The 25,703-nt window shown below is 45.7% G+C and overlaps 2 protein-coding genes across 6 annotated transcripts in view; both read right to left on the bottom strand.

Moving 5' to 3' along the window:
* The window catches only part of LOC111141484 (GDNF inducible zinc finger protein 1), a 37,329-nt gene extending 12,008 nt beyond the window's left edge, over nucleotides 1-25,321 (bottom strand). The window contains exons 1-5 of one of the 5 annotated variants that reach the window (XM_022494072.1): nucleotides 25,273-25,321; nucleotides 5,824-5,958; nucleotides 2,143-2,298; nucleotides 1,926-2,010; nucleotides 1,233-1,486 (exon numbers count right to left, since the gene is read on the bottom strand). The gene's annotated coding sequence lies outside the window, so the exon portion shown is untranslated. Of the gene's footprint in view, nucleotides 1-1,232; nucleotides 1,487-1,925; nucleotides 2,299-5,823; nucleotides 5,959-25,272 lie in introns of all 5 variants that reach the window. The other 4 variants (XM_022494073.1, XM_022494077.1, XM_022494074.1 and 1 more) reach the window with 4 other exon arrangements.
* On the bottom strand, nucleotides 21,919-25,339 carry LOC111141485 (nuclear transport factor 2 like export factor 1). The gene is made up of 2 exons (XM_022494078.1): nucleotides 25,273-25,339; nucleotides 21,919-22,659 (listed from the first exon to the last, which is right to left on the bottom strand). The coding sequence occupies exon 2, from the start codon at nucleotides 22,604-22,606 to the stop codon at nucleotides 22,184-22,186; it is 423 nt and encodes a 140-aa protein (XP_022349786.1). The 5' UTR covers nucleotides 22,607-22,659; nucleotides 25,273-25,339; the 3' UTR covers nucleotides 21,919-22,183.
* Between the last annotated feature and the right edge of the window lie 364 nt (nucleotides 25,340-25,703).

Here is a 25,703-nt window from a genome sequence, read left to right as displayed (position 1 = left end):
ATTTCTTTCTTTGTCAATTGCCTGTGATGCATGTTACATTCTGGTTTAAGGCGTATTCAATAATACAAGTGTTTTCTTCACTACTTTTATAGAGATTAGGGGAGAAGATTTTATTTTCAATTTTATCTCAACAGGAGCCAGCTTCCCACACATAGTAGGTACTAAGTCAGTATTTGAAGAGTGAAAGAGAGGCATCTTTGCTTAGGCACACTCCTATTTGTAGTCCATGATTCCAGGAAATTGGTAGGAAAACGATTTTCACTTGTGGCCCCAGATCCAGAATAATTTTTTATTTTATGATTTTGTTTTACATTGCTAAAAGGTGATTTGCATCCTCACTTAAATCTTCATTGCTTTTTGGCCTTTCTGTATCTCCTTTGGAGAAATTTTTATTCATTCAGATCCTCTATTTTTTTAGTTATTGTTCTTTTTATTATTAAGTTATAAGAGTTCCTTTTATATTCTAGATGAAAGTCCCTTATCAGATATATTTTGTAAGTATTTCTTTTTACTTTCTGGATGGTATCTTTTGAAGCACAGGGGTTTTTAACTCTGAGGGACTCCAGTCTATTTTTTTTCTTTCTTGCTTTTGGAAACTGTTGCCTAATCCAAGGTCATGATGATTTATCCCTACTTTCTTCCAAAAGTTTTAGCTCTTACATTTAAATTTGATACATTTTGAGTTAACTTCTGTATACGTATGAGGTAGGGGTCCTGCTTAATTCTAATTGCAGGAGATTATCCAGTTGTCCCAACATTTGTTGGAAAGACTGTTCTTCCCCCATTAAACTGTGTGGCCTTCCTGTCAAGAATCATTTGACAGTGAATGCCACCATTTACTTCTGGACTCTGTTCAGTTGATCCACAGGACTGTCCTCAGTACCACACTGTCTTGGTTAGTGTGGACTTTTCCTTTTTCATGGAGAGGTTTTAAAATTCTTGCTGATCTGCCAGTCTTTTCTCTTGGGTTTCTTCTGCTGATTGTAAGCTCAGGAAACACTTCTAAATATAGAGAGAACAGGAAGAACAAAAGTGCAGAGATGGTGCCCAGAGCACCTACAGTGTCCAGAACAGGCTGCACATGTGGCTCTGAGATTCCTGGTAGACAAAGAGAAAAAAGCCATAAAGCTTTGTCTACAGAAAGAACAATGCAAATTTAGTTTGCTCAGAGGAAGTTTTACATACAGTGTGGGAAATATATGTCCTAAAGAGCATTCTTAAGATGAACTGACCTCCATGTTCTTCTCCATCATCATTTTCATCTTTCCTCTCTTCTTCAAATTTGCATTAAATGAATTTGCTCCCTCCTCTTCACAGCCAGCAGATTCCCTGTGATTGGCTCCTGCTGATCCAGGATCTGATGCTGCCCCTGTGTTCCTCCAGGTACATCTGTTTCATCATGTCTTGCCCCTGATCAGCTGGTAAGTGGGACCACCACCCAGCACACTGGCTGCAGTTTTTGTCTTGTCTGGATTCATGTATTTTTCTGTAGAAAAACAAGATGTAACTGCAGTGGATAAACACTCATTTACATGAACTGGGAAACTATAAGAAATAAGGTAAACATTGGTATGAGATATAATGCACAGCTCACATCCCCTATGTGGGGATCAAGACTCAAGGGGGAAACAGGCTGATGAGAGACCAGTGGGTTCCGGATTAAAAAAAAAAAAAAAAATTACTCCTTCTTAATCACAGGATTTGAGGCAAACAGCTCACCCAGTCTGTCAGTGCATGCCTCTCTAAGAGCCCCTGGACAGGTGGAGGCCTTGGGAACATCTCCCATCACCATGGTGTTAGACACAATAAAAGAATGTGCTTTAGTGGGTTAGTGGTGCCAGCTCCTTGGTATTTAGTGTCCAAACATGGCAGTTCCTTGGGGGAGAGCCTAAAACCTCAGACATGGGCAAGAAAATGGCACGTACCATTCAGAGACCTCCTGGGTGTAGAGTAGCGGCTCTGGGGTGGGCACAGGACAGGCTGCTGGAGTGGCTGCACATCTGTCTCAACCTGGGTGGTGGTTACAAGTGGGTCTGTTACTAAGCTTAATATTTGTTTTATGTAGTTTTCTGTATCTGTGTCTTATTTTTCAGTAAAAAGAAAGTAAAAGGAGATAAAGAAGGCATGCTTATTCCTCTCTACCATGGAACATGTGTTCAGTCAGTGTGCATGCTCTATTGTTGACTGCAGACATGTGGCCACTTCTCTACTTGGTCTTTTGTTTCCCACACAGTAGTTATTGGGTCACTCAGATCACCAGCAGGGTCTCTTCAGTTACATTAAAAGCCCACTTTGTTCCTGCAAGCGAACAAAAGGAATGGTATGTGTCACCTTGAATTGCTGACCCTGCCAGGAGCCAAAGATTTTTCCCAAGTTAGGCTGTAGAAACAAGATTTGAAAAATTCCAGCAAAAGAGCCAACTATGTAATAACTTGACAATCCTGCTACAAATCCTTAGAAATGGTAGCTTAAATATAGCAACTGTCATTTGAATTCATGGCCAAGTTTGCAAGAAATCTGGAAAATCTCTGGGGTCCAGAAATAAAGAGGGAGCTCAATATGAAGCCTGTTGGTGGGTGAGCTGCACTGCCCTAGAAGGGGCTGTGGGTCTGGTCTTGATAATAGAGCTAGGAGTCTGGATTTACACACACACACACAAACACACATACACATACACACAGTCAGAAAAGTAAAAACAATGAAACCTTGCATAAAGCTGAGACTCAGAAAGCTGAGAACCACACCCTCAATGAAAACAATAGTTTAGAGAAAACAAAATCTATCAGCACAGAGAATCAAGTAGTTGTTGAGTTTACCCTGAGTTAGGGTTGTAAAAGTCTCCTCCGGAGGTTTGTAACTATGGGCCTGCCTCTGCACATGGAGTTGTCGCTCAAGTTATGCTGCCCTGAGACCTGGGAACCCGTTAACTTGGAAATTAACAGAAAGCCTGGTCTCTGGCCAGAAACATTCCAGGAGCACCCGTAGAAGCTAATGCAAAACTGCTCTGGAGGGATGGACAAGGGAGCAAGATTCTTGAGCAAGTGGATGCCAGCGGTGGAACAGACAGCGGGCTGGACCTGTAAAAACTTTACTGGGACTCTCAGCTTCCACCATAAATATGTTCACATTGTTTAAAACAAAAGGAGAACTTAAATATGTGAGAATAAGATAAAGAACAAGCAGATATGAAACAGGACTAAATAAAACTTCTGAAAGTTAAAATATACTCACTGAAATCAAAAGCTGCATTGAGGTAAGCAGCAGGTTTGGCACAGCTGAAGAATTAGTGGGCTGGAAACAGACCTAAGGATATTACCAAGAATGCAGTGGAGACACAGCTGGGAGATAAGAAAGAGAGGTTAAGGAAGATGGAGGAAAGAATAATAAAGTCTAGTATATTCCCAGTAGGACTTGAAGAAGGAAGAAAGACTGAGAGGCAAGAGCCAAAGAGATATTAGCTGATAATTTTCCAGAACTAAATAAAGAAACTCTCAGGTTTGGGAAGGATGGATAAAAATAAATTTATATCTAATCACAATATAATGAAACTACAGAATGACAGAACCAAAGAGATCTTAGAATTATCCAGAGACAGACCAGAGAGGACTGAGTAAGATTATCTAAGATCATAAAAGGAAGCATGTGATGTGAAAAGAGTCATATGGAGGGCCTCCAGATCAAGGTAAGGAGACAGGCAACCATAAATTCAGCAGCAGAAATGCTGAAGAGCAAGCAGCAGCCTTCTTTATGGAAACGAAAAAGGATGAATTTTATAGTAAAACAAAATTCCCAATTCAAGAATTGAGATTTTTCTTCCCCTCAATTTTTCTAGTTTCTGGTCTTATCCCATGTGTGACAGTTAATTTAGTTCCAACTTCACTGGCCCAAGGGAGGCTCTGATAGCTGGTAAAATAGTATTTCTGCATGTGTCTACAGGGGTAGGAGAAACTAGCATTTGGTTCCGTAAACTGAATAAGGAAGATCCACCTTCACCAATGTGGGCCGCATCATCTAATCCATTGGGCCCAAGTGGAACAAAAAGGCAAAGCGAGGGCCAATTCTCTCTCTTCTTGAGCCAAGACGTCCATCTTCTGCCCTGAGAGCTCAAAGCTCCTAGTTCTTGGGCCTTTGGACTCCAGCATGTACACCATTGGTCTCTGACCTCAGACTGAATGATTCCCTGGCTTTCCTATTTCTCACCTTGCAGCCAGCAGAGTGTGGGGCTTGGCCTCCAAGGCCGCATGACCCAATTCCTGTCATGAATCTCCTCTTATTTATCTCAATATATCTAGCTACTGTTTCTCTGGAGAGCATGGACTAATACTAGGGCAAATCCACCATTCCATATCCTCTAAACACCTTGACCTTGAGTGGTTCCCCTTGCCCCCCAGCCCCCATTTTAACTGTCACTTTCTGACCCTATCTGAAAATTCTTGGCACTAAGATATACTCTCAGGACAGAAAACCTATTAAATCATGGCCTCAATTAATTCTCCAAAGTTTTCAAACCACTGCTTCTTGAAATATGTGTCACATTTTCTCATATGAGTCCATTACACTGCATTCAAATTTATAATTGAAAGAGGTTTTCTTTTTCATGAATCTATATTACAATGTAAAAATTCTTATGGTTGTTATTAAAATTTGATTTGATATTTTTAGGTATTTTATATTTTGATTATCTTCAAATGAATGTCTGGTGCAAGTTCAACTTCTTATAAATACAACATTAGATGATAATTCATTCACTTGCCTACTGTAAGGTTCAAAATAAGAGTCCAACCCGCAGGTTCTAAAATCAAATTATATGGGGCGCCTGGGTGGCTCAGTTGGTTAAGTGGCTGCCTTCAGCTCAGGTCACGATTCCAGGGTCCTAGGATCAAGCCCCGCATCAGGTCCCTGCTCAGCAGAGAGCCTGTTTCTCTCTCTCCCTCTGCCTGCCACTCAGCTTACTGTGCTCTCTCTCTATCTCTCTGTCAAATGAATAAATAAAATCTTTTAAAAAAACAAAATAAAATAAAATAAAATTATAAGTCTCAGCTCTCTGGTGATGAAGCAAGTGTTTCTATCTGCCATTTAAACATCTTATCTTTTTTGCTTGTTCTTCATTAAGCAATTCCAATAGTAAGTCAAAGTGACTGGAAGTTTAAACCCTGACAAAACCTGCTGTAACTTACTGTGAACACAGACACTCTCTCTCTCTCTCTCTCTCTCACACACACACACACACACACACACACACACAAGTCCCTACCATGAGTGTTGTAGGCAGCTCACTACAGAACCTGCACAGCTCTCCGCAGCACCCACATTCATAGGGCTTCCCCTAGTGTGGCTTCCACTGTGCCTGGCACACTGCACTTCGTGACAGAAAGGACAATCCTGGAGGATTTCCTCTTTCTGGGCCCCCAGAGGACAAGACACTCTCCTGACACTGTCAGAGGACACTGGGATGAGGGCTGCTCTCCAGGCGGTTGGAGGACATTGATCCCAACTGCAGTCATTCAGTCCTTCAGGACTGCCCACGGTTCTCCAGGCACTGGGGTCTGAAGAGTGCAGTCATGACTGCATGGGCCTCCCCAGCAAGGCCTAGAAGCTCCCTCACCACCTTGGTAGCAGCCCCCACCTGCTGGGCTCCCTTCCATCTGCCCACAAGGCACATCTAGTTTCCATGCTCCTCCCACCGTGCCCTTTGCCTCTGGGCACTCTAGTTGCCCACCTGCTGACAAGGCTCTGTCCACAAGCGTGCCACAGTTTTCTCTTGGGAGGAAACATCTACTTTTCCCATCCCTGGCCCCCAGACCTTGAGGCCCCACCACTCACACAGCTGGTGTTCTGTGATGTTCCTCCAAACCTTCCATTGGCTCTCATTTCTTCACAGATAATCCAGCAGACCCTGGCACTCAGGTCTCTCAGCTTCCTCTCTTTCAGTGCAATTTTTCTGATTCAGTTTGTGCCCTGTAAATAAATTGCAGAAATGAGGCAAATTCATCGATGCAAATGTCATCTAAAGCAATCTATCTGTTAATGTCTGGTGTCTCATTTCTGAGACAGTCCTTGAAGCAGCTACTTGAAATAGCTAAGATACTCTGCGGACCAGAACAGCTGCCAGGGTCCCCAGGTGAGCAAGGTGCAGTGTCACAGCCCACGGTCCCACAGATCCCACGATCACCCCAGCCCACAGCGGTGAGCAGGACACTCAGAGGATCCAGTCAGCAGCTTTACAACTCATGAGCTGCTGCTGCTTCTCCATCTGGTCAGAGAGGAAAAACTAATAAGCAGAACTGAACAGGAGCAATTGAATACAATGCTAATGACTGTCATTTAGCTCTTTTTGTTCAGGGGTGAATTACAGTGTGAAAAGGACTTGCCCTTGTGAAAGCAGTGTGCCCTGGTGGAAGGGAACCTGGGGTCAGTGAGCCTGGAAGCTGTGTGGCCTGGGATGATGGCTCGGCTCTCCTAGGCCACAGGCTCCTCCTTAATGCAGGGCAGATTCTTCTAGGCCCTCCTCAAGCCACCTGCACACACCTGCTCCCACTGGGTGTGGACAGGAGTCAGTGACCTCAGGGAAGTGGGTTAGCCACTGGGCACAGTAAACACCCAATAGTGACAAAGCAATTCTGACTGTCCCCACCCTACTTTCTAGCTTCTGATTTGGACAAACCTACATATAGTCTCTGCTATCTTTGTTTCAGCTTAAAAAAATATATGGCTGAACTCTGATCATTCTAGAACATCTTTGCCCTCTTCCCACACCTGTTGGCTCCTCCTCCCTCCACCCACATGCAGCCCTGGTGTTCACCGGGAAGTGGATCCCACAGTCACTCCCCTTCCTCAGGAGGGTTTCCCGATGCTATCTCAGTTCCTACAGGATGGGGTTTACCCTAGCTATGTGTGCTAAGTATATGGCCTTTCTGCAATCCAGAACTGCTCCTGCTCCTACCCTACCCAGGACCTTCCCTTTCTCCTACACACATAGGTCCCCTCCCTCAACCTCCCCCAAAACTGGTCTTAATTCTCAGGTTAATAAAAATGAAAATAAGACCAAAATGCATTTCATGCTCACAGTGGGTGAGCCACAATACCAAGTATATTGCTAGCATTACTCAATTCTCACAAAACTCTGAAGGGGTAGTATTTTTAGCCCTTTTTGCAAATGAAGGAACTGTGGCACAGAGGATAAGGATTTGAAGCGCCAGAGCCAGAAATCGATCCACAGAGCCAAGAAGCTCCAGAGTGCAAGCTCTACCCAGACCATAAGGCTTCCCGGCTCCAGTAAAAATCCAAAGGGAGCTGGAGAGGGTGTGATTAAATAGCCTCTGAAAAGTGCCACATCTTCCGTTTGCATGAATCCAAAAGCGAACATTGGTAAGTGTGGTTTGTGCAAGAGCCCAGGAACTCAGCCCTTCTCTGGCCATATCACCACCATCTCTCACCTCTACACTCCTGGGCACTGAGGCCAGGGCTCCAGTCTGGCAATGGCTGCACAGCCCCACAGCACAGGCCATTTGCACATCCTAGCCTGATCTTCCCTCTTCCCCCACTTAATTCCCACATATCCCTTCCGCCTCCATTCAGTTGTCTCCGCCCCCAGGAAAGCCAAGTGCCCTGACTGTGACAAAGCCCCATTCCATAGGCTCACAGTTCCAAGTACCACTCAGTAGTCATACACATGACAAGTGTGATGTAGTACTTATTTGGTGATCACTGGATTACAATCCTCCTCCTCCTCCAACTAGGCTGTGGGGTTTATGAGCACAGAATGGTGAAACCCTAGCAGCCAGCTCTGCATCCTGGCACCTAAATGAATTTTTTACTATTACTATTCTTTACTAAATGAATGAAAAGTGAGTGAATAAATCAAGGAATGACCACTCATTTGTCTCTTGCACAGGGCCCCCCCAGGCTGCCAGCTGCCTCCGGTCTCATCGGTTCCCTGAAAATTTCACAGCAGTTGCCACACAGCTTCCCAACCTTTCCTATCCTCATAACCTCCTCATTCTTTTGCCAATGGCTGGTCTGTCTAATTGACAGACTTGACTCTCAGTGCTGTCCTGGACATGGTGATGTGGGAAATGGGCATTGTCTTATGCCCTAAAGAAGCCAAACTGAAGAAAACCACATGATTTCAGGTGACTATTTCCGGCTTCTCCTGGCTGAATTCAGTTCTGATGCACTGAGCAAGAAGGAAGAAACACTTATCACACAGCTTCATTTCATTTCCCTAACACCAGAGGAACACATTCAATGCGCCTACTATGTGGGCTGAGGTTCTCTGGAGCCCCAGTGGCAGAAGGGGTTGCTTCAACCTTCACTGAGGTCTACTCCACACAGCAGCGGTGCTCCTGTCACTTGGGATGCAGGTTATGACCACATGTCAGAGTTTCTCGGATTCTAAACCAGATGATATCTGCAGAATGCCTAAGTGGCAGCGCACAGTGTGTCTGTAATGAGCACTTTTCTAATTGATGCACAATTCTGGCAGAATCTAATTGAAAGTTATGGATCTCCTTTCTGGAAAAAAAAGCAACCATATACACATAGGTCATTTTGCACAGAGTTTCAGAGTCTTCGCAGGCCCCCAGAGGCCCATCTGCTAAAGGAAAAGGAGGACCAGTTCTCAGGCTAATCTCCTCTTTCAGCAGATATTAATTTGTGATTTATTTTTAAGTGTTTAAATGTTAAGGGAGTCATATGTCTAGGCCAAAGATCGCTCCTCCTTAAAGTTAACTTCAGCTCACTTCCAAACGTCTTTCTATCCCGGCTTGCAACAATGACAGTCACACCAGACCTCTCTCCACTGGACTCTCAGGTGGAGACCACTGATGTATTCTCTCAGAGCATGCTAGTTGGTAGCACAGCTAAGCCCACAGAGGGACACAGTTTCTACACAGGGATCCATAAATATCTCTAAGATGTAGTTTGTTGGAAGTTTTTGGTTTGATGTGCTTGATGGCTTTGAGTGGAATTGGAGCTGTGGAAGTTGCTGGTTTCAGCTGTCCTAAGCTCATCTCACACAGGCTCGTGAGCTTCTTCCTGTGCTCACCGAGAACAGCAAGGTGTTGGCAGCACAGTCCCAGTTTTGCCAGCAACAACTGCGTGACTTGCAGCTCACCACAGGCATTGAGAAAAACAGGTGAAGGAAGCTCTAAGCACCAAAGGTGAAGGAAAGGTCATTTGCCTTTTAAAAACACTTTTTATCTTTAAGGCGCTGCTCCCTGAAGATCTCTGTATGTCTTTTTACAATGCTTCTGGACTGCATCTTTCTTTTGTAATATGAGGAAATATATATAACAACAACTTCACCAACTGAACCCAGTTTAAGTGTGCACTTTGGGGCATTAAGTACATTCACAGTATGCTATAGCCATCACCTCCATCCATCTCCAGAACTTTCTCAGCATTCCAAACTGAAATTCTGTTCCCATTAACAATAACTCCCCAGTCTGCCTCCCCCGGCACTGGCGACCACCATTCTACTTTCTGTTTCTATGAATCTAACCAGTCTAGGGACCTCATCTCAGTGGAACTATACAAACTGTGGCCTTTGGGATCTGGCTTATTTCACTTAGCACAAGTTCATCCATGTCATAACATCTGTCAAAATTTCATTATCTTTTAAGTATGAATAATATTCAATTGTATGTATATACTGGTCTTGTTTATCCATTTTTCTGTTGATAGATACTTGAGTTGTTTCCATCTTTTTGCTATTGTGCATATACTGCTATAAATATTGGTGTGCAGGTATCTGAATTCCTGTTTTCAGTTCTTTCAGGTATATATTTAGAAGCAGTATTGTTGAATCATATGGTAATTCGGTGTTTCTAATTTCTCTATATCCTCAACAATGGACTGAAACATTTTTAAGCAAGAGATTTTTGCACATAAATAATCTTTTCCGCATGATATTCTCAATAGTTTTATCAAAACTCTCAATGCCCTTAATAGTTAAAAAAAACAGTTCTTAGTATTCAGGATTTGAGCTCAAATAAAATGTCTCCAAGAAAAGCCGATCTGATAATTCATGGCAGGAGATGGGGAACATACCAATAAATGACACTTTATTTTGAAAAGAGTTCAGGCTCCATTAAGAGTTAAAAATGCATATATCTTCTCATCACGAGCATCACATTCAGATAAGTATTATCCAGCCATCACATATACATAAATTTAATCTTTTAAATCAACTTTGCTTCTACATGGAATGTCAAAAAGGGTGATGCACCACTTTTTATAGAACAATTTCAAATAAAACCTTGCTGTAACACTACTGCAATCTTACCATCAAGAATCTCATGTAAGTATTTAAAACACCACATGACGTATTTAGAATCTGCTAGAAGTCTAAATAGACATAAAAACAACATATGTGGGGGTGCCTGGTTGGCTCAGTCATTAAGCGTCTGCCTTCTCTCTCCCCCACTCCACCTGGTTGTGTTCTCTCTCTGTCTCTCTCTGTCTCTCTCTGTCAAATAAATAAATAATTTAAAACAACAACAACAACATATGTGGACAAGAGCAGCTAGGATTCTGTATTCCATGTAAGATAGTTAGCATTCATTGCCAGAAAGATTTCTTCAGTTGGGTGTCATAATAACTCTAGTGCTTGACCAAGTGAAGAAACCAGATATGACTATCATAAATTTTATATTCAGTTCCCTTTAGAAATGCCAGATAATCAGGTTCAAAGGTAAAAATTATGTCAAGTTTCTTTACAGAATTTTTGGAAATCAATAAGAAAAAAAACACCAACAACCCAAAACAGAGTTAGCAAAGAACATAGACAATTCACATATAGGTGTACAAATAGCAGAGATTTCACTGACAAATGAAATAGTATAAAAACAATGACAGACCAATAACTAGATAAATTGCCCAAGGTTAAATACAACGTTTGATGCAGCACAAGTATCCATGGGGAATGCAATCTCAGGGTCAGTTAGGAAAAGAAAAAAAAAATCTATCTATCCACGGAACTGTCCTTACCCGTTAGCTATCCTGAAGAAATACAAGGGGGTGAAAAATTTTCACGTAAAGGCACTCACTGGAGTGCATTTATATTACTAAAAGTTTAGAAACAGAGTACTTACCCACAAGGAGAGGACTGAATAATTTACATATATCTATGCATTGGTTTATTATGCAGTCACTGAAGTAAGGTTTAAAATTATTTACTGGAACTAGTGGTAATTACTACACAATGTATACATTTATAAAGTATGCTATAAATGGAATTTTGTCAGCTATTACTTCCAGTAAACCTGGAAAACCTTAGGGAAATGCTCACTTTATCATAATGAGTAAAGGAGATTACACTATTCTCATAAGAAATGATCTGATTTAAAAAACAAATCTATAAAACTAGATGAGAGGGAACCATACCGAACTCTACACTGGGGAGACGCGCTCGACCGCCCCGGCCCCGCCCACCAGGACACGCCCAGCCGCTCACCCCGCGCCAATCGAGTCCGCCCCGCAGGCCAGGCCACGCCCCTCACGGACACCCAGGCGCACCACTGAAGTGAGGGCCAGGCGGCTCACCGCGCATTGGCTGTAGGGAAGTCCGCCCCTCCCCGCCGAGACCTGTCCTTTTCAGGGCTCCTCCGAGGGCAGACCGCGGAGCTAGGGCGCTGGGTCACGCGGGGCGCCCCGCTGCGGGTGCTGTCAGGCCGCCTTCCGGTTCGTCCTCGGTGGTCGCAGGATGATGATATTGGCGCCTTCCCGAGACCCGGGAAGTCCTGCTAAGGTGCGGGAGCTCTTGGTTCAGAGGGCGGCTGCAGGCAAGGGCGCCGGTTTGCAGGGGTCCCCGAGTACCAGCGAGGGGAGAGTAGCCAGTCAGGCGTCGAGGCCGCGGCGACCCAGAGCCTGGCGGGGTGTCGGTTCTCGGGAAGGAACGACGGCGCCGCCTAGTGGGTGATTTTCTTAACGTTTGTATTCCCAGCCTTCCGAAGACCAAGAAGTGGTTTATTCCAGATGAAATGAAGCATATTTACATAACTTGGGGGTCAAAGTTTGAATTTTAGCACCCGCTGTAGATTTGGACAGATCATTAGAACTTTAAGTTACTTCTCACAAGGTTAATTGGTGGCTTTTAATTTTTTTAAATGTGTATTTTTTTGAGACCCCAATATGTTTCAGTGAAACCTCTACCTAGACCTCTACCTAGAGATTTCATTGCGCTAGGTCAGGCCCGGGTTGGCTGCTCTGTGGGGAGCAGTGAGGCCTCTCATCGTGGATACCTGCAACTTGAATGCCCTTTACACCTGCCTACGAAAACATACTCCTAATTCTTAAATGAGATTTTAATTAAAAAAGCAAAACATGCACACTATAAAAATGGAGAGTCTGAGAGAATATACACCAAATGCCTTGTCCCTACATTAAGACCCTAAAATCCAAACCCTAAGGGCAGCTGTTGTTAAGTTTTTGCCAATCCTTCCAGAAAGCCCACACATACAGCGCAAGCCTAAAAGGAATCTCATTTTTTTTAAACATGAAAATCAATTTTCTCAACTGTAAAATGAGGTTGGAAATAGTGCAAAACACCTTGAATAGTTCTTGGAATGTTGATTGCACTGCCTGTGATAACTATTGTTAATATTCTACAAAGATTTTAAATTTTTATCTCCAAGATTTCATGTCCTTCATACCATGTACAAGTCTGCCTCTTATTATTTTCAAGGCTGCACAATAATCCATTCTGTGGGAATATTATAATTTGCTGAATCTCTTCGTGTTGGACATTTGAGATGTTTTCATGATGATCACAAAGACTGCTATGATTAATTATCTTGTATGAAGATGTGTGTGTTTATGGCCATCTGCAAAATATTCATAGAGTTGACCCTTGAATAACAGGGGTTTAGGAGCACTGACCCCTCTATAGTCAAAAATCCACATACAACTTTTAACCACCCCCAAACCTAACTACTAATAGCCTACTGTTGTCCAGAAGCCTTACTGATAACATAATAGATTAACACATATTTTCTATGTATTATATATTATATTCTTTCAAAAGAGTAAGCTACAGAAAAGAAAAACATTAAGAAAATTATAAGAGAGAATGCATTTACAGTCCTGTAATGTAAAAATTCCATGTTTAAGTAGACCCACGTGGTTCAAACCCATGGTAACTGCACGTAGAAATGGAACTACAAAGATAAGAGAGTGGGTTTGAAATGTCACTTGCCCTCAGAAGAACCTGCACCAATCAGCATCCCCCAAAACTGAGCAGGAATGCTCCTTTCCCTGGACCCTAACCAACGTGGAGTACAGCAAAATGTTTTGGTTCATTATCACTATGATGAATGAAAAGTAGTAGTGATTCATGTCTGTTGGACAACTTTATTGAAAGTTGCTGAGCGGCCCATCACACTGTCTTACATGTTAAAAAAAGATTAATTGAGGAGTACCTAGGTGGCTCAGTCGGTTAAGTGTCTGACTCTTGGTTTTGGCTTAGGTCATGATCTCATTGGTTTTGAGCATGAGCTTGCCCTCTGCCCTTCCCCCAACTTGAGCTCTGTCTGGCTTGCTCTAAAATAAGTAAGTCTAAAAAAAAAAAAAAAAAAAAGATGACGTGACTTCCAAAAGACCTGGAGGTGGTGCACATGGGGTTTGTGGTTGGATTAGTTCTATGGTGCATCAAACCACCATGCACCCAATTTCCTTTTTCCCTCTGCTCCTCAGTTGTTTGCTTGGCCCAGGTCCCTGAACCTGCTGCTCTGGCAGTGGCAACAGGATTATTCTGACTGCCTGAGACCCACTAGAAGTTTACCCAGAGATGAGCAGGGGTCCAGTCCCTTCAAAATCTATTACAAGGGGGATTCCAGGGAAATGGCCACAACATCCACTACAGCAACATGTAATTTAAAAGTGAAATTAGGGGGGCCTGGGCAGCACAGTCAGTAAAGTGTCCCATCCAACTCTTGGTTTCAGCTCAGGTCATGATCTCAGGGTTGTGAGGTTGAGCCCTGCGTCAGGCTCCAAGCTCAGCACGGTGTCCGCCTGAGATTCTCCTTCTCCCTCTGCCCCAACCACTTGTGCATGCGCAAGTCATGGCTTAGGCTCTCTCTCTCTCTCTCTCAAATAAATAAATAAATAAATCTTTTAAAAAAATTAAAAATAAAAATGAGGTTGGAGTGCTTTGTCTGATCTTAATAGGTCATCTGTATTTCTATGATCTGCATGCATGAATCTTTTTACAAGTTTTCCAGTTTGCTAAGCCTTTTACTGATTTATAGAAATTATGGTAAAGGAACTGGTAAACGGTAAAGAAATTCTCTTTAAATTGTTAAGAAAACATCATTGTCCTGCGACATATATTTTCCTCAATTTATTGGCATCCTTTAGGCTCTGACAGTGGCACCTCCTTAAATTTTGCACCGTAGGCACCTCATCTTACCCAGACCCAGCCTTCTGTCTACGGGACAGAGGAACTTCCTGCAGCATTTTGTTTTTTAAAGATTGTTATTTATTTATTTGACAGACAGAGATCACAAGTAGGCAGAGAGGCAGGCAGAGAGACAGGGGGAAGCAGGCTCTCCCCGATGTGGGGCTTGATCCCAGGATTCTGGGATCATGACCCGAGCCGAAGGCAGAGGCTTTAACCCACTGAGCCACCCAGGTGCCCCTCCTGCAGCTTTTTTTACAAAGGAGACATGGTGCCAGAATTAGGCCAGGTTGTGGAGGAGGCAGGGCTGGTTTTTAAGGTCAACCAATGCAGCATCTGATCTCTGATCTTCCCCCCAAGACACCAAAGCTACCTGCTCTGAAAGCAGCTCCTACCAGACTGCCCTTCCCAGTCTGAGAGAATCAATATAACTTTAAGCGATTAGTGGGAGAATTTAGGACTCCCTAGCCCTGTTCCCCTGTCAAGTCTTAGCTGCAGGGTCAGACTCCTAAAGGAAGCCCTTCCCATTCTGCCCCCCACCTCCCATGCTCCAGGATTGGGCCTAGATTGTACCGATCATTGGCCTCATCCTCACCCCACATATGACCACCCTCTTTCCCACGTGTTTCTGCTTTTTCCCTAAAAGGTGGTGTCTATTTCCAAATCTGTTGACCTTGAACTCAGCCATATGACTTGATTGAGCCAATGGAGTGTGCAGAAGTCACAGTGTGCCAGTTACAAGCCTTGGCATCAAAGGGCCAGGCCTATTCCTACTTGAACTCTTGCACCTCTGCCATCACCGTGAGACCACCCCTGGGAAAGCCCATTGATCCCAGCAGGAAGATGGGGGCATATGGATCAGAGATTTGCCAGCTAAGGTGGACCAGCTCAGCCCAGGCTAGAAGAGCACCCCTGCACCCCCTCCCCATAACTTGCAAACTCCAATAAGATCAGTTATGCCTCAGCCTTGTATCACCTGAACGAAGTAAAAGCTTCTGCTGTGTGCTGCTGAGGTCTGGGGATTATCTGTTACATAGCATTATTGAAACCATAAGTAACTCACACAGAACCCTACAGAAATCTGTGCAGTCTTTTCCTATTGTATTTACATATTGACCCCCGACTTCAGTCAATAAACTGCTAGCACACAGAGATCTCACTCTGGGGACATACCTATTTCCAAAAACTAGCACGATGCACTGACACCATCTTAGCCAAATCCACAGTTATTCTGACCTGTGTTAGAATCTTAATAGTCTTTATAAGCTTATATTTTACTTTTAGTAAAGACACAGGATGTTTTAAAATATTGCTCTGCTGCTTTATTGAAAAAGTGCTGAAAACACTGTTTACCCTTAATAGTGGGGGTAAAAATACTTCGCCTGGTCATCCTTAATTTCAGAAACGATGGGGACAAGTTAGAGATGACAACCTGGACACATCTATGCAGGTCTCTGGCATTCTGCAGGACCCCCAAAGACCCCTCTCTGGTTGTTCTTGCCCCCTACCCTGGTGATTGGGAGAGGTTTCTGCTCCTGAAGGAACTGCTTGCCAGGAGACTCTTAAGGGTCTTATGGTCCGCAAGCTGGATTTTGGGGACAGAATGCTAATCACGAGTGGACTCATTTGACCCTACTTGTCACTCTGAGGCAGACCTCCCATGGGAATTACCACCCACAAAATTTTAAACGTCTACCATGGGCTTTTAAGACATTAGAGGCAGAGTTCTGTCTGTGCCTGGCCCTTTTGCTGGCCTGTTCTTTCCTCTGGTAGGTGTGGAGGGAATCTCTGGTTGTAAGAAGAGGAGGAGAGCTTCCCCGAGGGTGGTCCAGGCCACATCCCATGCTATGTGGCCCAGCACCTTGCAAGTCCAGGTGGCACCCCCCATCACTGCTGGTGGGGTTGGAGGAATGATGGAGTGGGCTGCCCCGGGGCCGTCAACTCTGTGCTCAGACTTGGGCTCTAAGAGTGAGGTGGGCATGACCCCAGAGCACCCTGGCATCTCTCAGGCAGGATTCCCGCGCCCACAAGTCCCACTTAAGTATCGCGGGCCTGCCACGTGAACAAAACACTTGACAAGTCCTTGGTCAGTGAAGTTAACGTCTGGCCTGGGCGAACAGGGCACTGACAAGTAAGAACGTTAATTATATAAAGGTTAGAATGTGATGCCTGCAGAGTCACAGAGTCTGGGGCAGGGTAGTCTGAGGCTTATGGCTCAGAATAGGACAAAGAAGGTGAACAAAAACTCAAGGGGGTGCACGTGCAACCTGGGGACTCCTGGGAAAGATCTCCAGGCAAGAGAAACAGCCAGCGCAAAGACCCAGAACCAGAGGGAGGATGCAGGAATGACATAGCTGGACACCTGGGCCCTGCCGGAGGCCCCTAGCCCCAGTCCAAGGGCCCAGCTGATGGTCCAGAGAACCGCTGCTCTTGAAGTGCTCTAGAGTGCATGTGGAAATAGGGATCAGTCTTTGAAGACTCAGGCTGCTTCCTAGGGTTGCGGCTCCTGATGTCCCGAAATGGGAACACTTCTGTGGTTGCCTTGTTCAGTGTCCAAGATTATGGCCTCTTCATTGTATTTCAAGAAATGTCATGAGCAGAAGAAAAAAAAAAAAAAAAGGAAAGAAATGTCATGAGCTGGTGTGCTCTACTACCACCAAGTGTTGATGTTTACTATACCAGCATGGATGAAGAGAGGGACCAGCTGGCCATAAGTGGAGGATGCCACACTGATGTGGGATGGATATCCCATCTCTAGACAGAAGTCTCAGGGTGAGTTTTTCAGCTCTGGGCCTTCCTGGTCATTCCACGTCAGCACAGTCCAGTGCCAGCCCATGAAGCCCCCAGAAACAGATGGCCAGATGAGTGTCTTCATTGTGATCTATGGGACAGTGAAGTTTGAGTGCTGTCCACCTTTGTTTTGAAACCACTCACCTGGTCACCACCCACAGATAGGTTTCAGGGAGCTGCCAAGGGTGGAAAGGGCTCGCCCTCCACAGGGGGGCGCCCTCCACATGATCTGTAGTGTGGAGGCAGGCCTCACTTCCCTTGTGGTTGTGCACAGGGCTGCTGAAGCCCCGTTCTCTACTGAGGTTTACACCTTGCATATGAGCAGTCTATCTGCTGAGTAATTGGCAGTTTTCTGTAAGCTATTTTTTCCCTTGCCCTATAAAAGGACCTAGTTATGAAATCCTGAAAAATAAAAATTCAATGGCAATGTTGCCAAGTTAGTGCAGCTGGGATTGGCGGTGGGGGGTGGTTGGAGGAGTGTTGGGGGAAGGTTCATCCATGGCAGCTGGCCCCCACATGCACAGCAGTTCACACATATGCACGGCATTCCTTAGGGAAATAGCTCATCCTCAGGCTAGAGCAGAAGAGTCAGGCACATACTCTAGCCTTTCCACTCCCACCGGACCCTGTCAGGAGAAAGAATATTCTGGAACTGGATTGCCTTAATCACTTTGTGCCAGTCAGTGAAAAGAAGCCGACTAATCACCTAACTCATCTCCCTCTCCCAGCTGGGAGGTGACAACTAAAGAAGGACAGCAGCAGAGCACAAGCAGGTTGCTGAGGTCTATCCTGCCTTGCCTCCATGGAACCTTGATGGGCAGGAGAAATTCTCTCATTAGATGAAGTGGGGTTTCTGCATTTCCTGTCCTGTGCCCAACAAGGACCATGGAACCCTGTCTGGTTCTGAGACATATTCCAGTTAAGGAGCTCCCTGTACTCTCTGAACACTTAGGCCCCAGTGGTGGTGACATTCTTTCCTCATTTCAGGATTTCCCAGCTACCTGGGAATGTCTCTAGACCAGCAATTCTGCTTCCACTGTACCATCCAATACAGATGGAACCAACCACATGTAGCTATTCAGATTTAAATTAATTAAAATAAAAACCCAGTTCCTCAGTCTTATGAGTCACATTTCAGGTGCTCAGGAGTCCCAGGTGGCTGGTGGGACATGCCTGCCCGTGAGGGCTCTGTTGGAAAGCCTGATGACCCCCTATTCTCAGCACCGGTGGCCGCAGCTCCCACCACTCCCCTTCTTCCCTGTTTCCAAGGATCACAGGCGATTTAGAGTTTACTGGTCTGCAGTAATTGGGCTAAGAGCAGGATGACCAATTAGTCCTAGTATTTCTAGGACTTTATTTATCTTAGCACTGAAAGCCCACCTCCAGGAACACTGTCCTGGGCAAACTGGGTGATCAGTCTATCTGGCTAAGACCCACAGAGCAAATAATGTCTAAGGGGACTATTTGTGGGATGGGGCCAGAGCACAGTTCATGCTGCCATACATGGTCCCTTTGGTGGGGACACCTTCGCTATTACCCTGATGACACTGTATTCTCACTCTTAGATGAAACAGTCCTGCATTCACCTCAATTCCACCTCCCTCCCCAAAGCCTCAAGTGTGAGTAGAAGGCTCTGTGCCTTGTCCCTTCCCTCAGCTGGGTCAGCCACCATCTTGGAGGAGGCAGAGGTCCCCCTCTGGCCACTTGCACCCACCTCTGTCACTCCTGGGTTTCTCAAGCATGAGCCTTTGGAGGTGAATGTTCTGGTAAGAGGAGTTTGTGCTCTCTGAACTTATTTTTTTTCCTGATGGTACTTGAATGGCTTTTCTGAGGCTCCCCACATCACTGAGGTGTTCTGGCCTTGGAAAACAGACTTCTTGTTCTGGGGGCTCATGCCTCCCTAGCGACTCTGAGGAACCCTGAGGGCCACCTCCACATTCCTGTCAGCCTTTCCCAAATGCCACCCAGCCTGCGCTCCCTGCTCAGGCCCTTGTCTCGGCTTGAAAACTGACCCAGGCTTGCTCCTGTGTACAGGCTCACCCCAGTGCAGTAGCTGCTGCCCCTCCTCCTACACTGTCGCCTCAGAACTGAACCCCAGGGTTCAGACGTTTTTGTTCCATGTCAGAGGGAAGTTAAGACCCTTCCGAACATGGCAGCAAAGGCCTACCTAACCCAGCCATCCCAGGTGGATGCCACAGCACCGGCCTCTAGTTGCTTCAGGCTGTGTCCAGTAGGGTCTTACAGACCCCTGACTATCCATGTCAAGCTAGCCAGATCTTGTTGAAGTCCTTTCTCCCTGGGCTAGAGGCAAGGGAAGTGGCACCCTACCACACTTCCCTGTTGAGGGCCCTTGGAGCTGGGGTGGGGGGACAACTTCCTCTCAGGAAATCTCTTCCCAAAATGCTTAACTCCCCTCCCCCTCACTCTCTTCACCCTCACTCTCCCATCTTATGAAGAAATCGACACTCACACCCTGATGGTCCATGTTGGCTAGCAATGGGGTCTGGGGTTTTCTGGCTGTTGCCAGTCTGACTAGATGGGAGATGGTTAACTCCTGCCATTACTGAAGTGGTCGCTAAGCAGGGAGGGGGATGGAAATTGTTAGTTTATGCATCTTCCTTCCTCCCTCCCTCCCATCGCCCTTCCATATATGTATTTTGCCTTTTTCTTGTGCTGTTTTTTTTATTGATTTTTTTTTCTCTTACTGACTTTAGAGTTCTTCATATAGTAAAGAAATACTACATCTGTCCTTTGTTGTACGTACTTTTCTCCAGTTTGTTACTGATGAGTACATTTGGCTACGTGTCTAAGTCAAACAACAGTGGCTTCAAGAAGATGAAAGTGCATTTCTTGTTGCCCCTGAGAGCCAAGGGAGGTCATCCAAGACTGGTGAGGGACTCCATGAGGTTGACAGGGACCCCAAGACCTGTTCCCCATTCCTCCACCACTTGCATATGGCCAAATAAGCCTCATGGCCCAACAGAGTTTCTAGTACATCAACTGTCATACCTGCTTTCCAAATGACAGGGTAGAGGAAGATTGGGTGGGAGGAAAAGAAAGATTGGCTGCCCCAGTCTTTCAAGGACACTTCCCTGAAGTGTCTCATAACCCTTCCTCATACACCTCACTGTCCTTATCGGGTCTCAGGGCACACTAACTGTGTAGTCTAGGGAAGGGTGGTCTTTCATCTGAATGCTTCCCCAACTAAACCCACTCTCCATTGTTTCTGGAGGGGAGAATGGGAGGCCACCAGAGGTGCCCTGGTGCTCTTCAGAATGCCGTCTAGACTTTTAATTTCCCAAACCTGTTGTCCCACGGGAACACCCACAGCTGCTGTCTTAAAGCTTTTCAGGCCAATGTGATTCAGACTCGAGATTTCATGTCAAGCTCTCTGATGGCCTGATGGGACTCGCACCCTTTATCCAAGGCTGAGGTGACAGGTGGCATCCTACTTCACCCCTTAAGGATGAGGGTTTTCATATCTGAAGGCCAGCATCTTCACCACATCAGTCTCTGCACTAATCCTCCCAGCCCACTCCACTGGCCTCCCTATGGGACAGAGCTCCAGGGTCTGACAATTCCACATAGTGATTTGGGACCTCACTTCCAATCTTGCAAGTATTTCACCAGCATCTCGGCTGAACTGCTTGTCTCTGCTTGCTAGGCATGTATCTCTATAGGAGTGATTTGAATGCTATTCATATGTGGCTTTGAAACTGAATTTATTTAACATTTTAATGTCTTGCCTCCCAATTAGACTGTGAACTGAATTCCTGAGGGCACCTGGGACTAGTCTAGTTCTCCAGGACACTATGCAGAACTATTCCCCTACAACACACTCACTGTCTGCCCCTGTTGCAAATCTTTTTCCTCACTTGGGATTAGGTTTTGCTATGGCAGGTGAGACATGCCCCAAACCAATAATGTCTTACAGATAAAATCTCTCTCATTTAAAAAGAAATCTAAGGGTAGGTGAACTAGGTCCATTTGGATGTTTCCACAGTTTTCAAGGATCCAGGCTCCTTCCAACTTAACACAACCCTACTTCTAGGGTACAGCTGCCTCCACAACCCAGAATGAGCCAGAGCCAGTGGTCAGGCCATCGTAACTGCTCTCTAGGAAGCAGGACAGAGGACAGAAGGGTCTATAAACAAGAAAATTCCCACAATTCTCCATCATTGGCCAGAACTTAAGTCATTATATCAAACCCTCTTTTTGGTGGGTACTTTGTCCCGCTCACTATTGGGCTTCAGAAATTAGATAAGGAGAGGGGCATGAGGAGGAAACTGCCATCTGTGCCTCCATTACATATCAGTATTCTCCTTCTCAGAAGTTCCCATTCCAATATCCTAGCCCATAAACCTATCTCAAACCTAGCACTCTTATTAAAGAAAATGTAACTGGGGAAGCCACATGGCCATGAGATCTCATTTATTGGTCAAAGGATGATAGAACCTTCTAGTTCTGTTCTTTTTTTACAGTGGGAAAACAGAATTAGAGTTGATCTTCAGGGTCCATAAAATCAGCTTCATCTTAAAAGCAGTTCCTCACCATTTCTTTACAAGAGTAGTTAATACAGCTGCTTCATTTATAAGCAGTTATTAACTAACTTTTTAGTATTTTCCTGAAGAATTTCATTTCAGGTGCTATCTATTAAGCTTCTGCCTTTAACCCTCCTTTGACTCTGCCTCCCTCAAAATTTGGACAAACACATCAAGGAAGGGAAAAGAAGCAACATTTGTACTATTTTATTTGTCAGAATTTCCAGAACCAGGGTCTCTACCAGACAAGTAGAAAAATAGAAAAGCTGACTACTTTGCAAAGGCATCTATGACAAACAAGAATACACTCAGAAAGGGGCTCACAGGACTCCGGCAACTGCAGAGTTAAGCCAGGGCAGTGTGGCCTGGAATAGGAGAAAGGAACTTGTGTCCCCACATTTTGAGATGTGCATTTCCCTACAGAGGTGGGCTACAACAGAGGCCTTTCCTGGCCCTACTAGCTGGCCCAGTCTTGGAACCGGAAGCAGTCACTTGCTATCTTCCACACCGTGTTGCTGGGTGAGGCCTGGGCAGTCAGAATGAAGTTTTGGTTAAAGTCCCGTTGTTTGTTGCCTTCAAACTTCACTGTTCCACAGATCACAACAAGGACTGTGGTCTGGCTTGGGGTGGCTTCATCATGGACAGGTTGGCAGTCTACCACGTTGATTTGGAACTCACTGGAAGGTAACATTTCAAAAAACTCACTCAAGGACTCTTGTCCTGACACAGCGTTTCCGTTCCACACCAGGGTGGCCGTGCCCATGTACAGGCGGGACAGCAGGCGCCGTCGTTTGTCCATGGTGGTGTAGTACACATTCACAAACTCCTCAGCAGCTCTGCAGGCCTGATCCACGTAGGTCTTGAAGTCCACTGATGCCATCTCCGCCCCTGATGAAGGAGGCCCAGGTGCTCCTGCGCCTGAGGGAGTGGAGGCTGCGAAGCAGGAAGGTTGAAGAGAACCCATGTGAATGCCCTAGTTCGTTCTGCCCCAACAGTGGAATAATTCTCCTTTTCTACTGGTAGCAAAACAATTACATACTGTAGGGAGATGACTCTAGGCTCAAATTTTGTTGACACCTAATCTTACTAAGCCTCAGTTTGCTCATTTTAAAATGGAAATATCACCATTCATGACACAGTTGTAATGTGAGACTTAAACAAGACAGTGTCCACCAAGTGCTTAATTAAATAGCCTGATACCTACATGTTCAAAAATACGGTAGCTATAACTACAAATTTAAAAATCTCATTTTGTAAAAGACAGTACATTTGACTATGGAAGGTCACTTTTTCCTGGAAGCATGGACCAGGTGTGACTGCCCCTAGAGAAGTGGAGAAACAGACAACAAAGGCAAGAGTGGCCCAATAGAGACCAATCAGATGGCATATGATCCTCAGCTGGTGGCGAGTCTGAGAAAACCTATCATGAGCTCACCCAACAGATACTGGGAGAGCAAAGAGAAGGCAGATTTCTTAAGAGGCTAAGAAAGCAAATGTCACTACTGTCACTAGGACAGTACCAAAATAGTGGTCACAAACCTCATGACAAGCAAACCTGGCAGCTGACTGGGAATAAGAAGGGAGGGCACCTAGCTTCTGTGAGCACAAATACCTACCAGGCAAATCCTGTGAGCCAAAATGAAAGACAAGTTAAAAATGGAAAGGCAGGTTCTGGAGCACCTGGGTGGCTCAGTCTATTAAGCATCCAACTCTTATTTCAGCTCAGGTCATGATCTCAGGGTTGTGAGATCCAGGCTCCCACCTGGCTCTGAGCTCAGCGCAGAGTTGGCTTTTCCCTCTCTCTCTGTCCCCTCCACCCCCAACAAATAAATACAAATCTTAAAAAAAAAAAAAGAATCAAGCAAGTTCTATGGGATAGAAGGTTGGGGTGGTGGCATCAAAAAAAGAATCTCAACTATATCTGAAATGTCACCTTCCATTAAAAAAAAAAGGAAGTCCAAAAGCATAAAGAAATATTATTATTTGTTTGTCTCAGAGTATGGTACAACTGTTACAGTTCTCTGCTCTCTTCTGCGTCATTAAAATATTTCACTAAAAGTGGGGCACCTGGGTGGCTCAGTTGGTTAAGCATCTACCTTCAGCTTGGGTTGCTCTGGTCCAGACCTTCAATGGGCTCCCTGCTCAGCAGGGAGTCTGCTTCTCCCTCTACCCTGCCCCCCTGCTCATGCCCTTTCTCTGTAATAAATAAATCTTTAAAAAAATTTTTAAAAATATTTCACTAAAAGAAAAAAGTTCATGAGAGAACATTACTAAAATAATGGATATGTTTAAATATACAAACTTAAATTTTTTTATTTCTAAGACATTAACCTTTTTTTTAATATCATGTCATGAAATAGATAAAAGATTTCACATAGAGTTGGGAAAGAGTCAAGTACTCCTAAGGGCTGAGCAAGGTGGAGGACACTGCCTCTAGTAAAGAACCATAAAGAGCAGGTAAGGAGCTTGGTCCTAGAAGTAAGCAGTGACAGGACCAGGCACAGACAGAGATCTTTGCACTCCCTTCTCGGAAAGTCAAGCCCCAGCAGACACAGATTCTGTACTGGGTATCTGCTGCTTCTTTACATACAACACACCTCATTAATGGTCACCACAAAAGGATAAAACAATTTTACAAAGGAGAAGGGAGAAACTTAGGGGTTGCATCAAGGTCCTGGCACACTCCTGATGTAGCTTTATGAGAAGGCACCTGGCCTTTGAAAATGTCAGGACTATGTTGTCCTTTTGCTTAACTATCCTTTACCTGCTTATCTTCAGCCTTCACTTGTCCTTTACCTGCACTTAAGAAATAAGTCTCTAAGGGCACCATTCCAGAACTGCTAGTCTGAAGTTGTCCTTTCAGCGGCCTCAATTTCTCTCTTGCTGGAATTCCTGACCACCAGACACCCACATTACTCCTCACCCTCAAGTGCCCCAGTCCCTCTACCATCTCAAGTCATTCTCAGAAACGCCCCCTCCACCACCCCTGCTCAGTTCTGCCAAAGCGACTTTCCAAACACACCTTAGCAACCTGTCCTGGCCCCATACCAGTAGGATAAACACCTTCTTGTCTTGTGGTTCTGCTACCTACCAGGCTGAAAGCTTGCCCTTCTCTACTTAATCAGGGATAAGAATCATGAAAAGTGAGATAAGCATGAGGCTGTGAACATGCCGCCTTCTCTCGGAAGCCCACACCATCAGGTTCTCTGGAGCTGGACCAGAGAAGATGCAACAGGCCTCATTTCTGGCGGTGAGTCGCTTTTCATCCACGCAAAAAACAAAGACAGCCCGCCCTGGCCATCTCTGGGTCGAGACCTCCAGAGCCCCGACTCTTCATCGCCAAGAGGATTTATTGCCAAGCACGTCGCAAGGGCAAAAACCTGAAGCAGCACTGCAACGACACCACGAGGGAAAAGACAAAACCCGGCTGATTCCTGACAATGGGGAGAGAGCGTGGGGGTGCACGTGGCAGATGTCTCGCGAGTCCCTGGGCCGACCCTGGGGTCTTCAGACTGCCGGCCGCGGGGGACGGTGGCGGACACCTACCTTCGCGGCTCGTGACGTCCGGGGTCAGCGCGGGCGGAGGTGGTGTCCACGGTCAGCGGGGGGGCGGTAACCCCGGTAGGCGGGGGTCGGCGACCTCGGCCAACGTGGGCGGCTCGAGTCAGCGCGGGCGACCCTGGTTAGCTGGGCGAGGCCCTCGGCTCGCTCGGGCGTCTCCCGGTCACCGTGGGCGGCGGCACCCGACCCCCGCGCGACACCCAGCTCCACGGAGGGCCGGCCCCCGAAGGTCGCGGGGCGGGCTCGCCTATGATCCGCGCTCCTCCGCGCTCGCCTCAGGAGGAACCGGAAGAGCCGCCCTTCTCCCACCCTTCCTCCCGGATCCGCCCGGTCGCGGAGATGCCTGAGCCCGGGAACCTGTCCGCGCTGTCCGCGGCTTCCCGCGCGCGGCCTGCCATGCGCTGCGCAGACGCCAG

This window comes from Enhydra lutris, unplaced genomic scaffold (genome assembly GCF_002288905.1).
Source record: "Enhydra lutris kenyoni isolate GAN:26980312 unplaced genomic scaffold, ASM228890v2 scaffoldscaffold6, whole genome shotgun sequence".
Lineage (NCBI taxonomy): Eukaryota > Metazoa > Chordata > Mammalia > Carnivora > Mustelidae > Enhydra > Enhydra lutris.
This window is presented reverse-complemented; position numbering and strand designations above follow the sequence as displayed.

What these genes read in the sequence shown, in the direction of transcription:
- LOC111141485 (XM_022494078.1), bottom strand. Translation starts at nt 22,606, where the DNA reads ATGGCATCAGTGGACTTCAAGACCTACGTGGATCAGGCCTGCAGAGCT.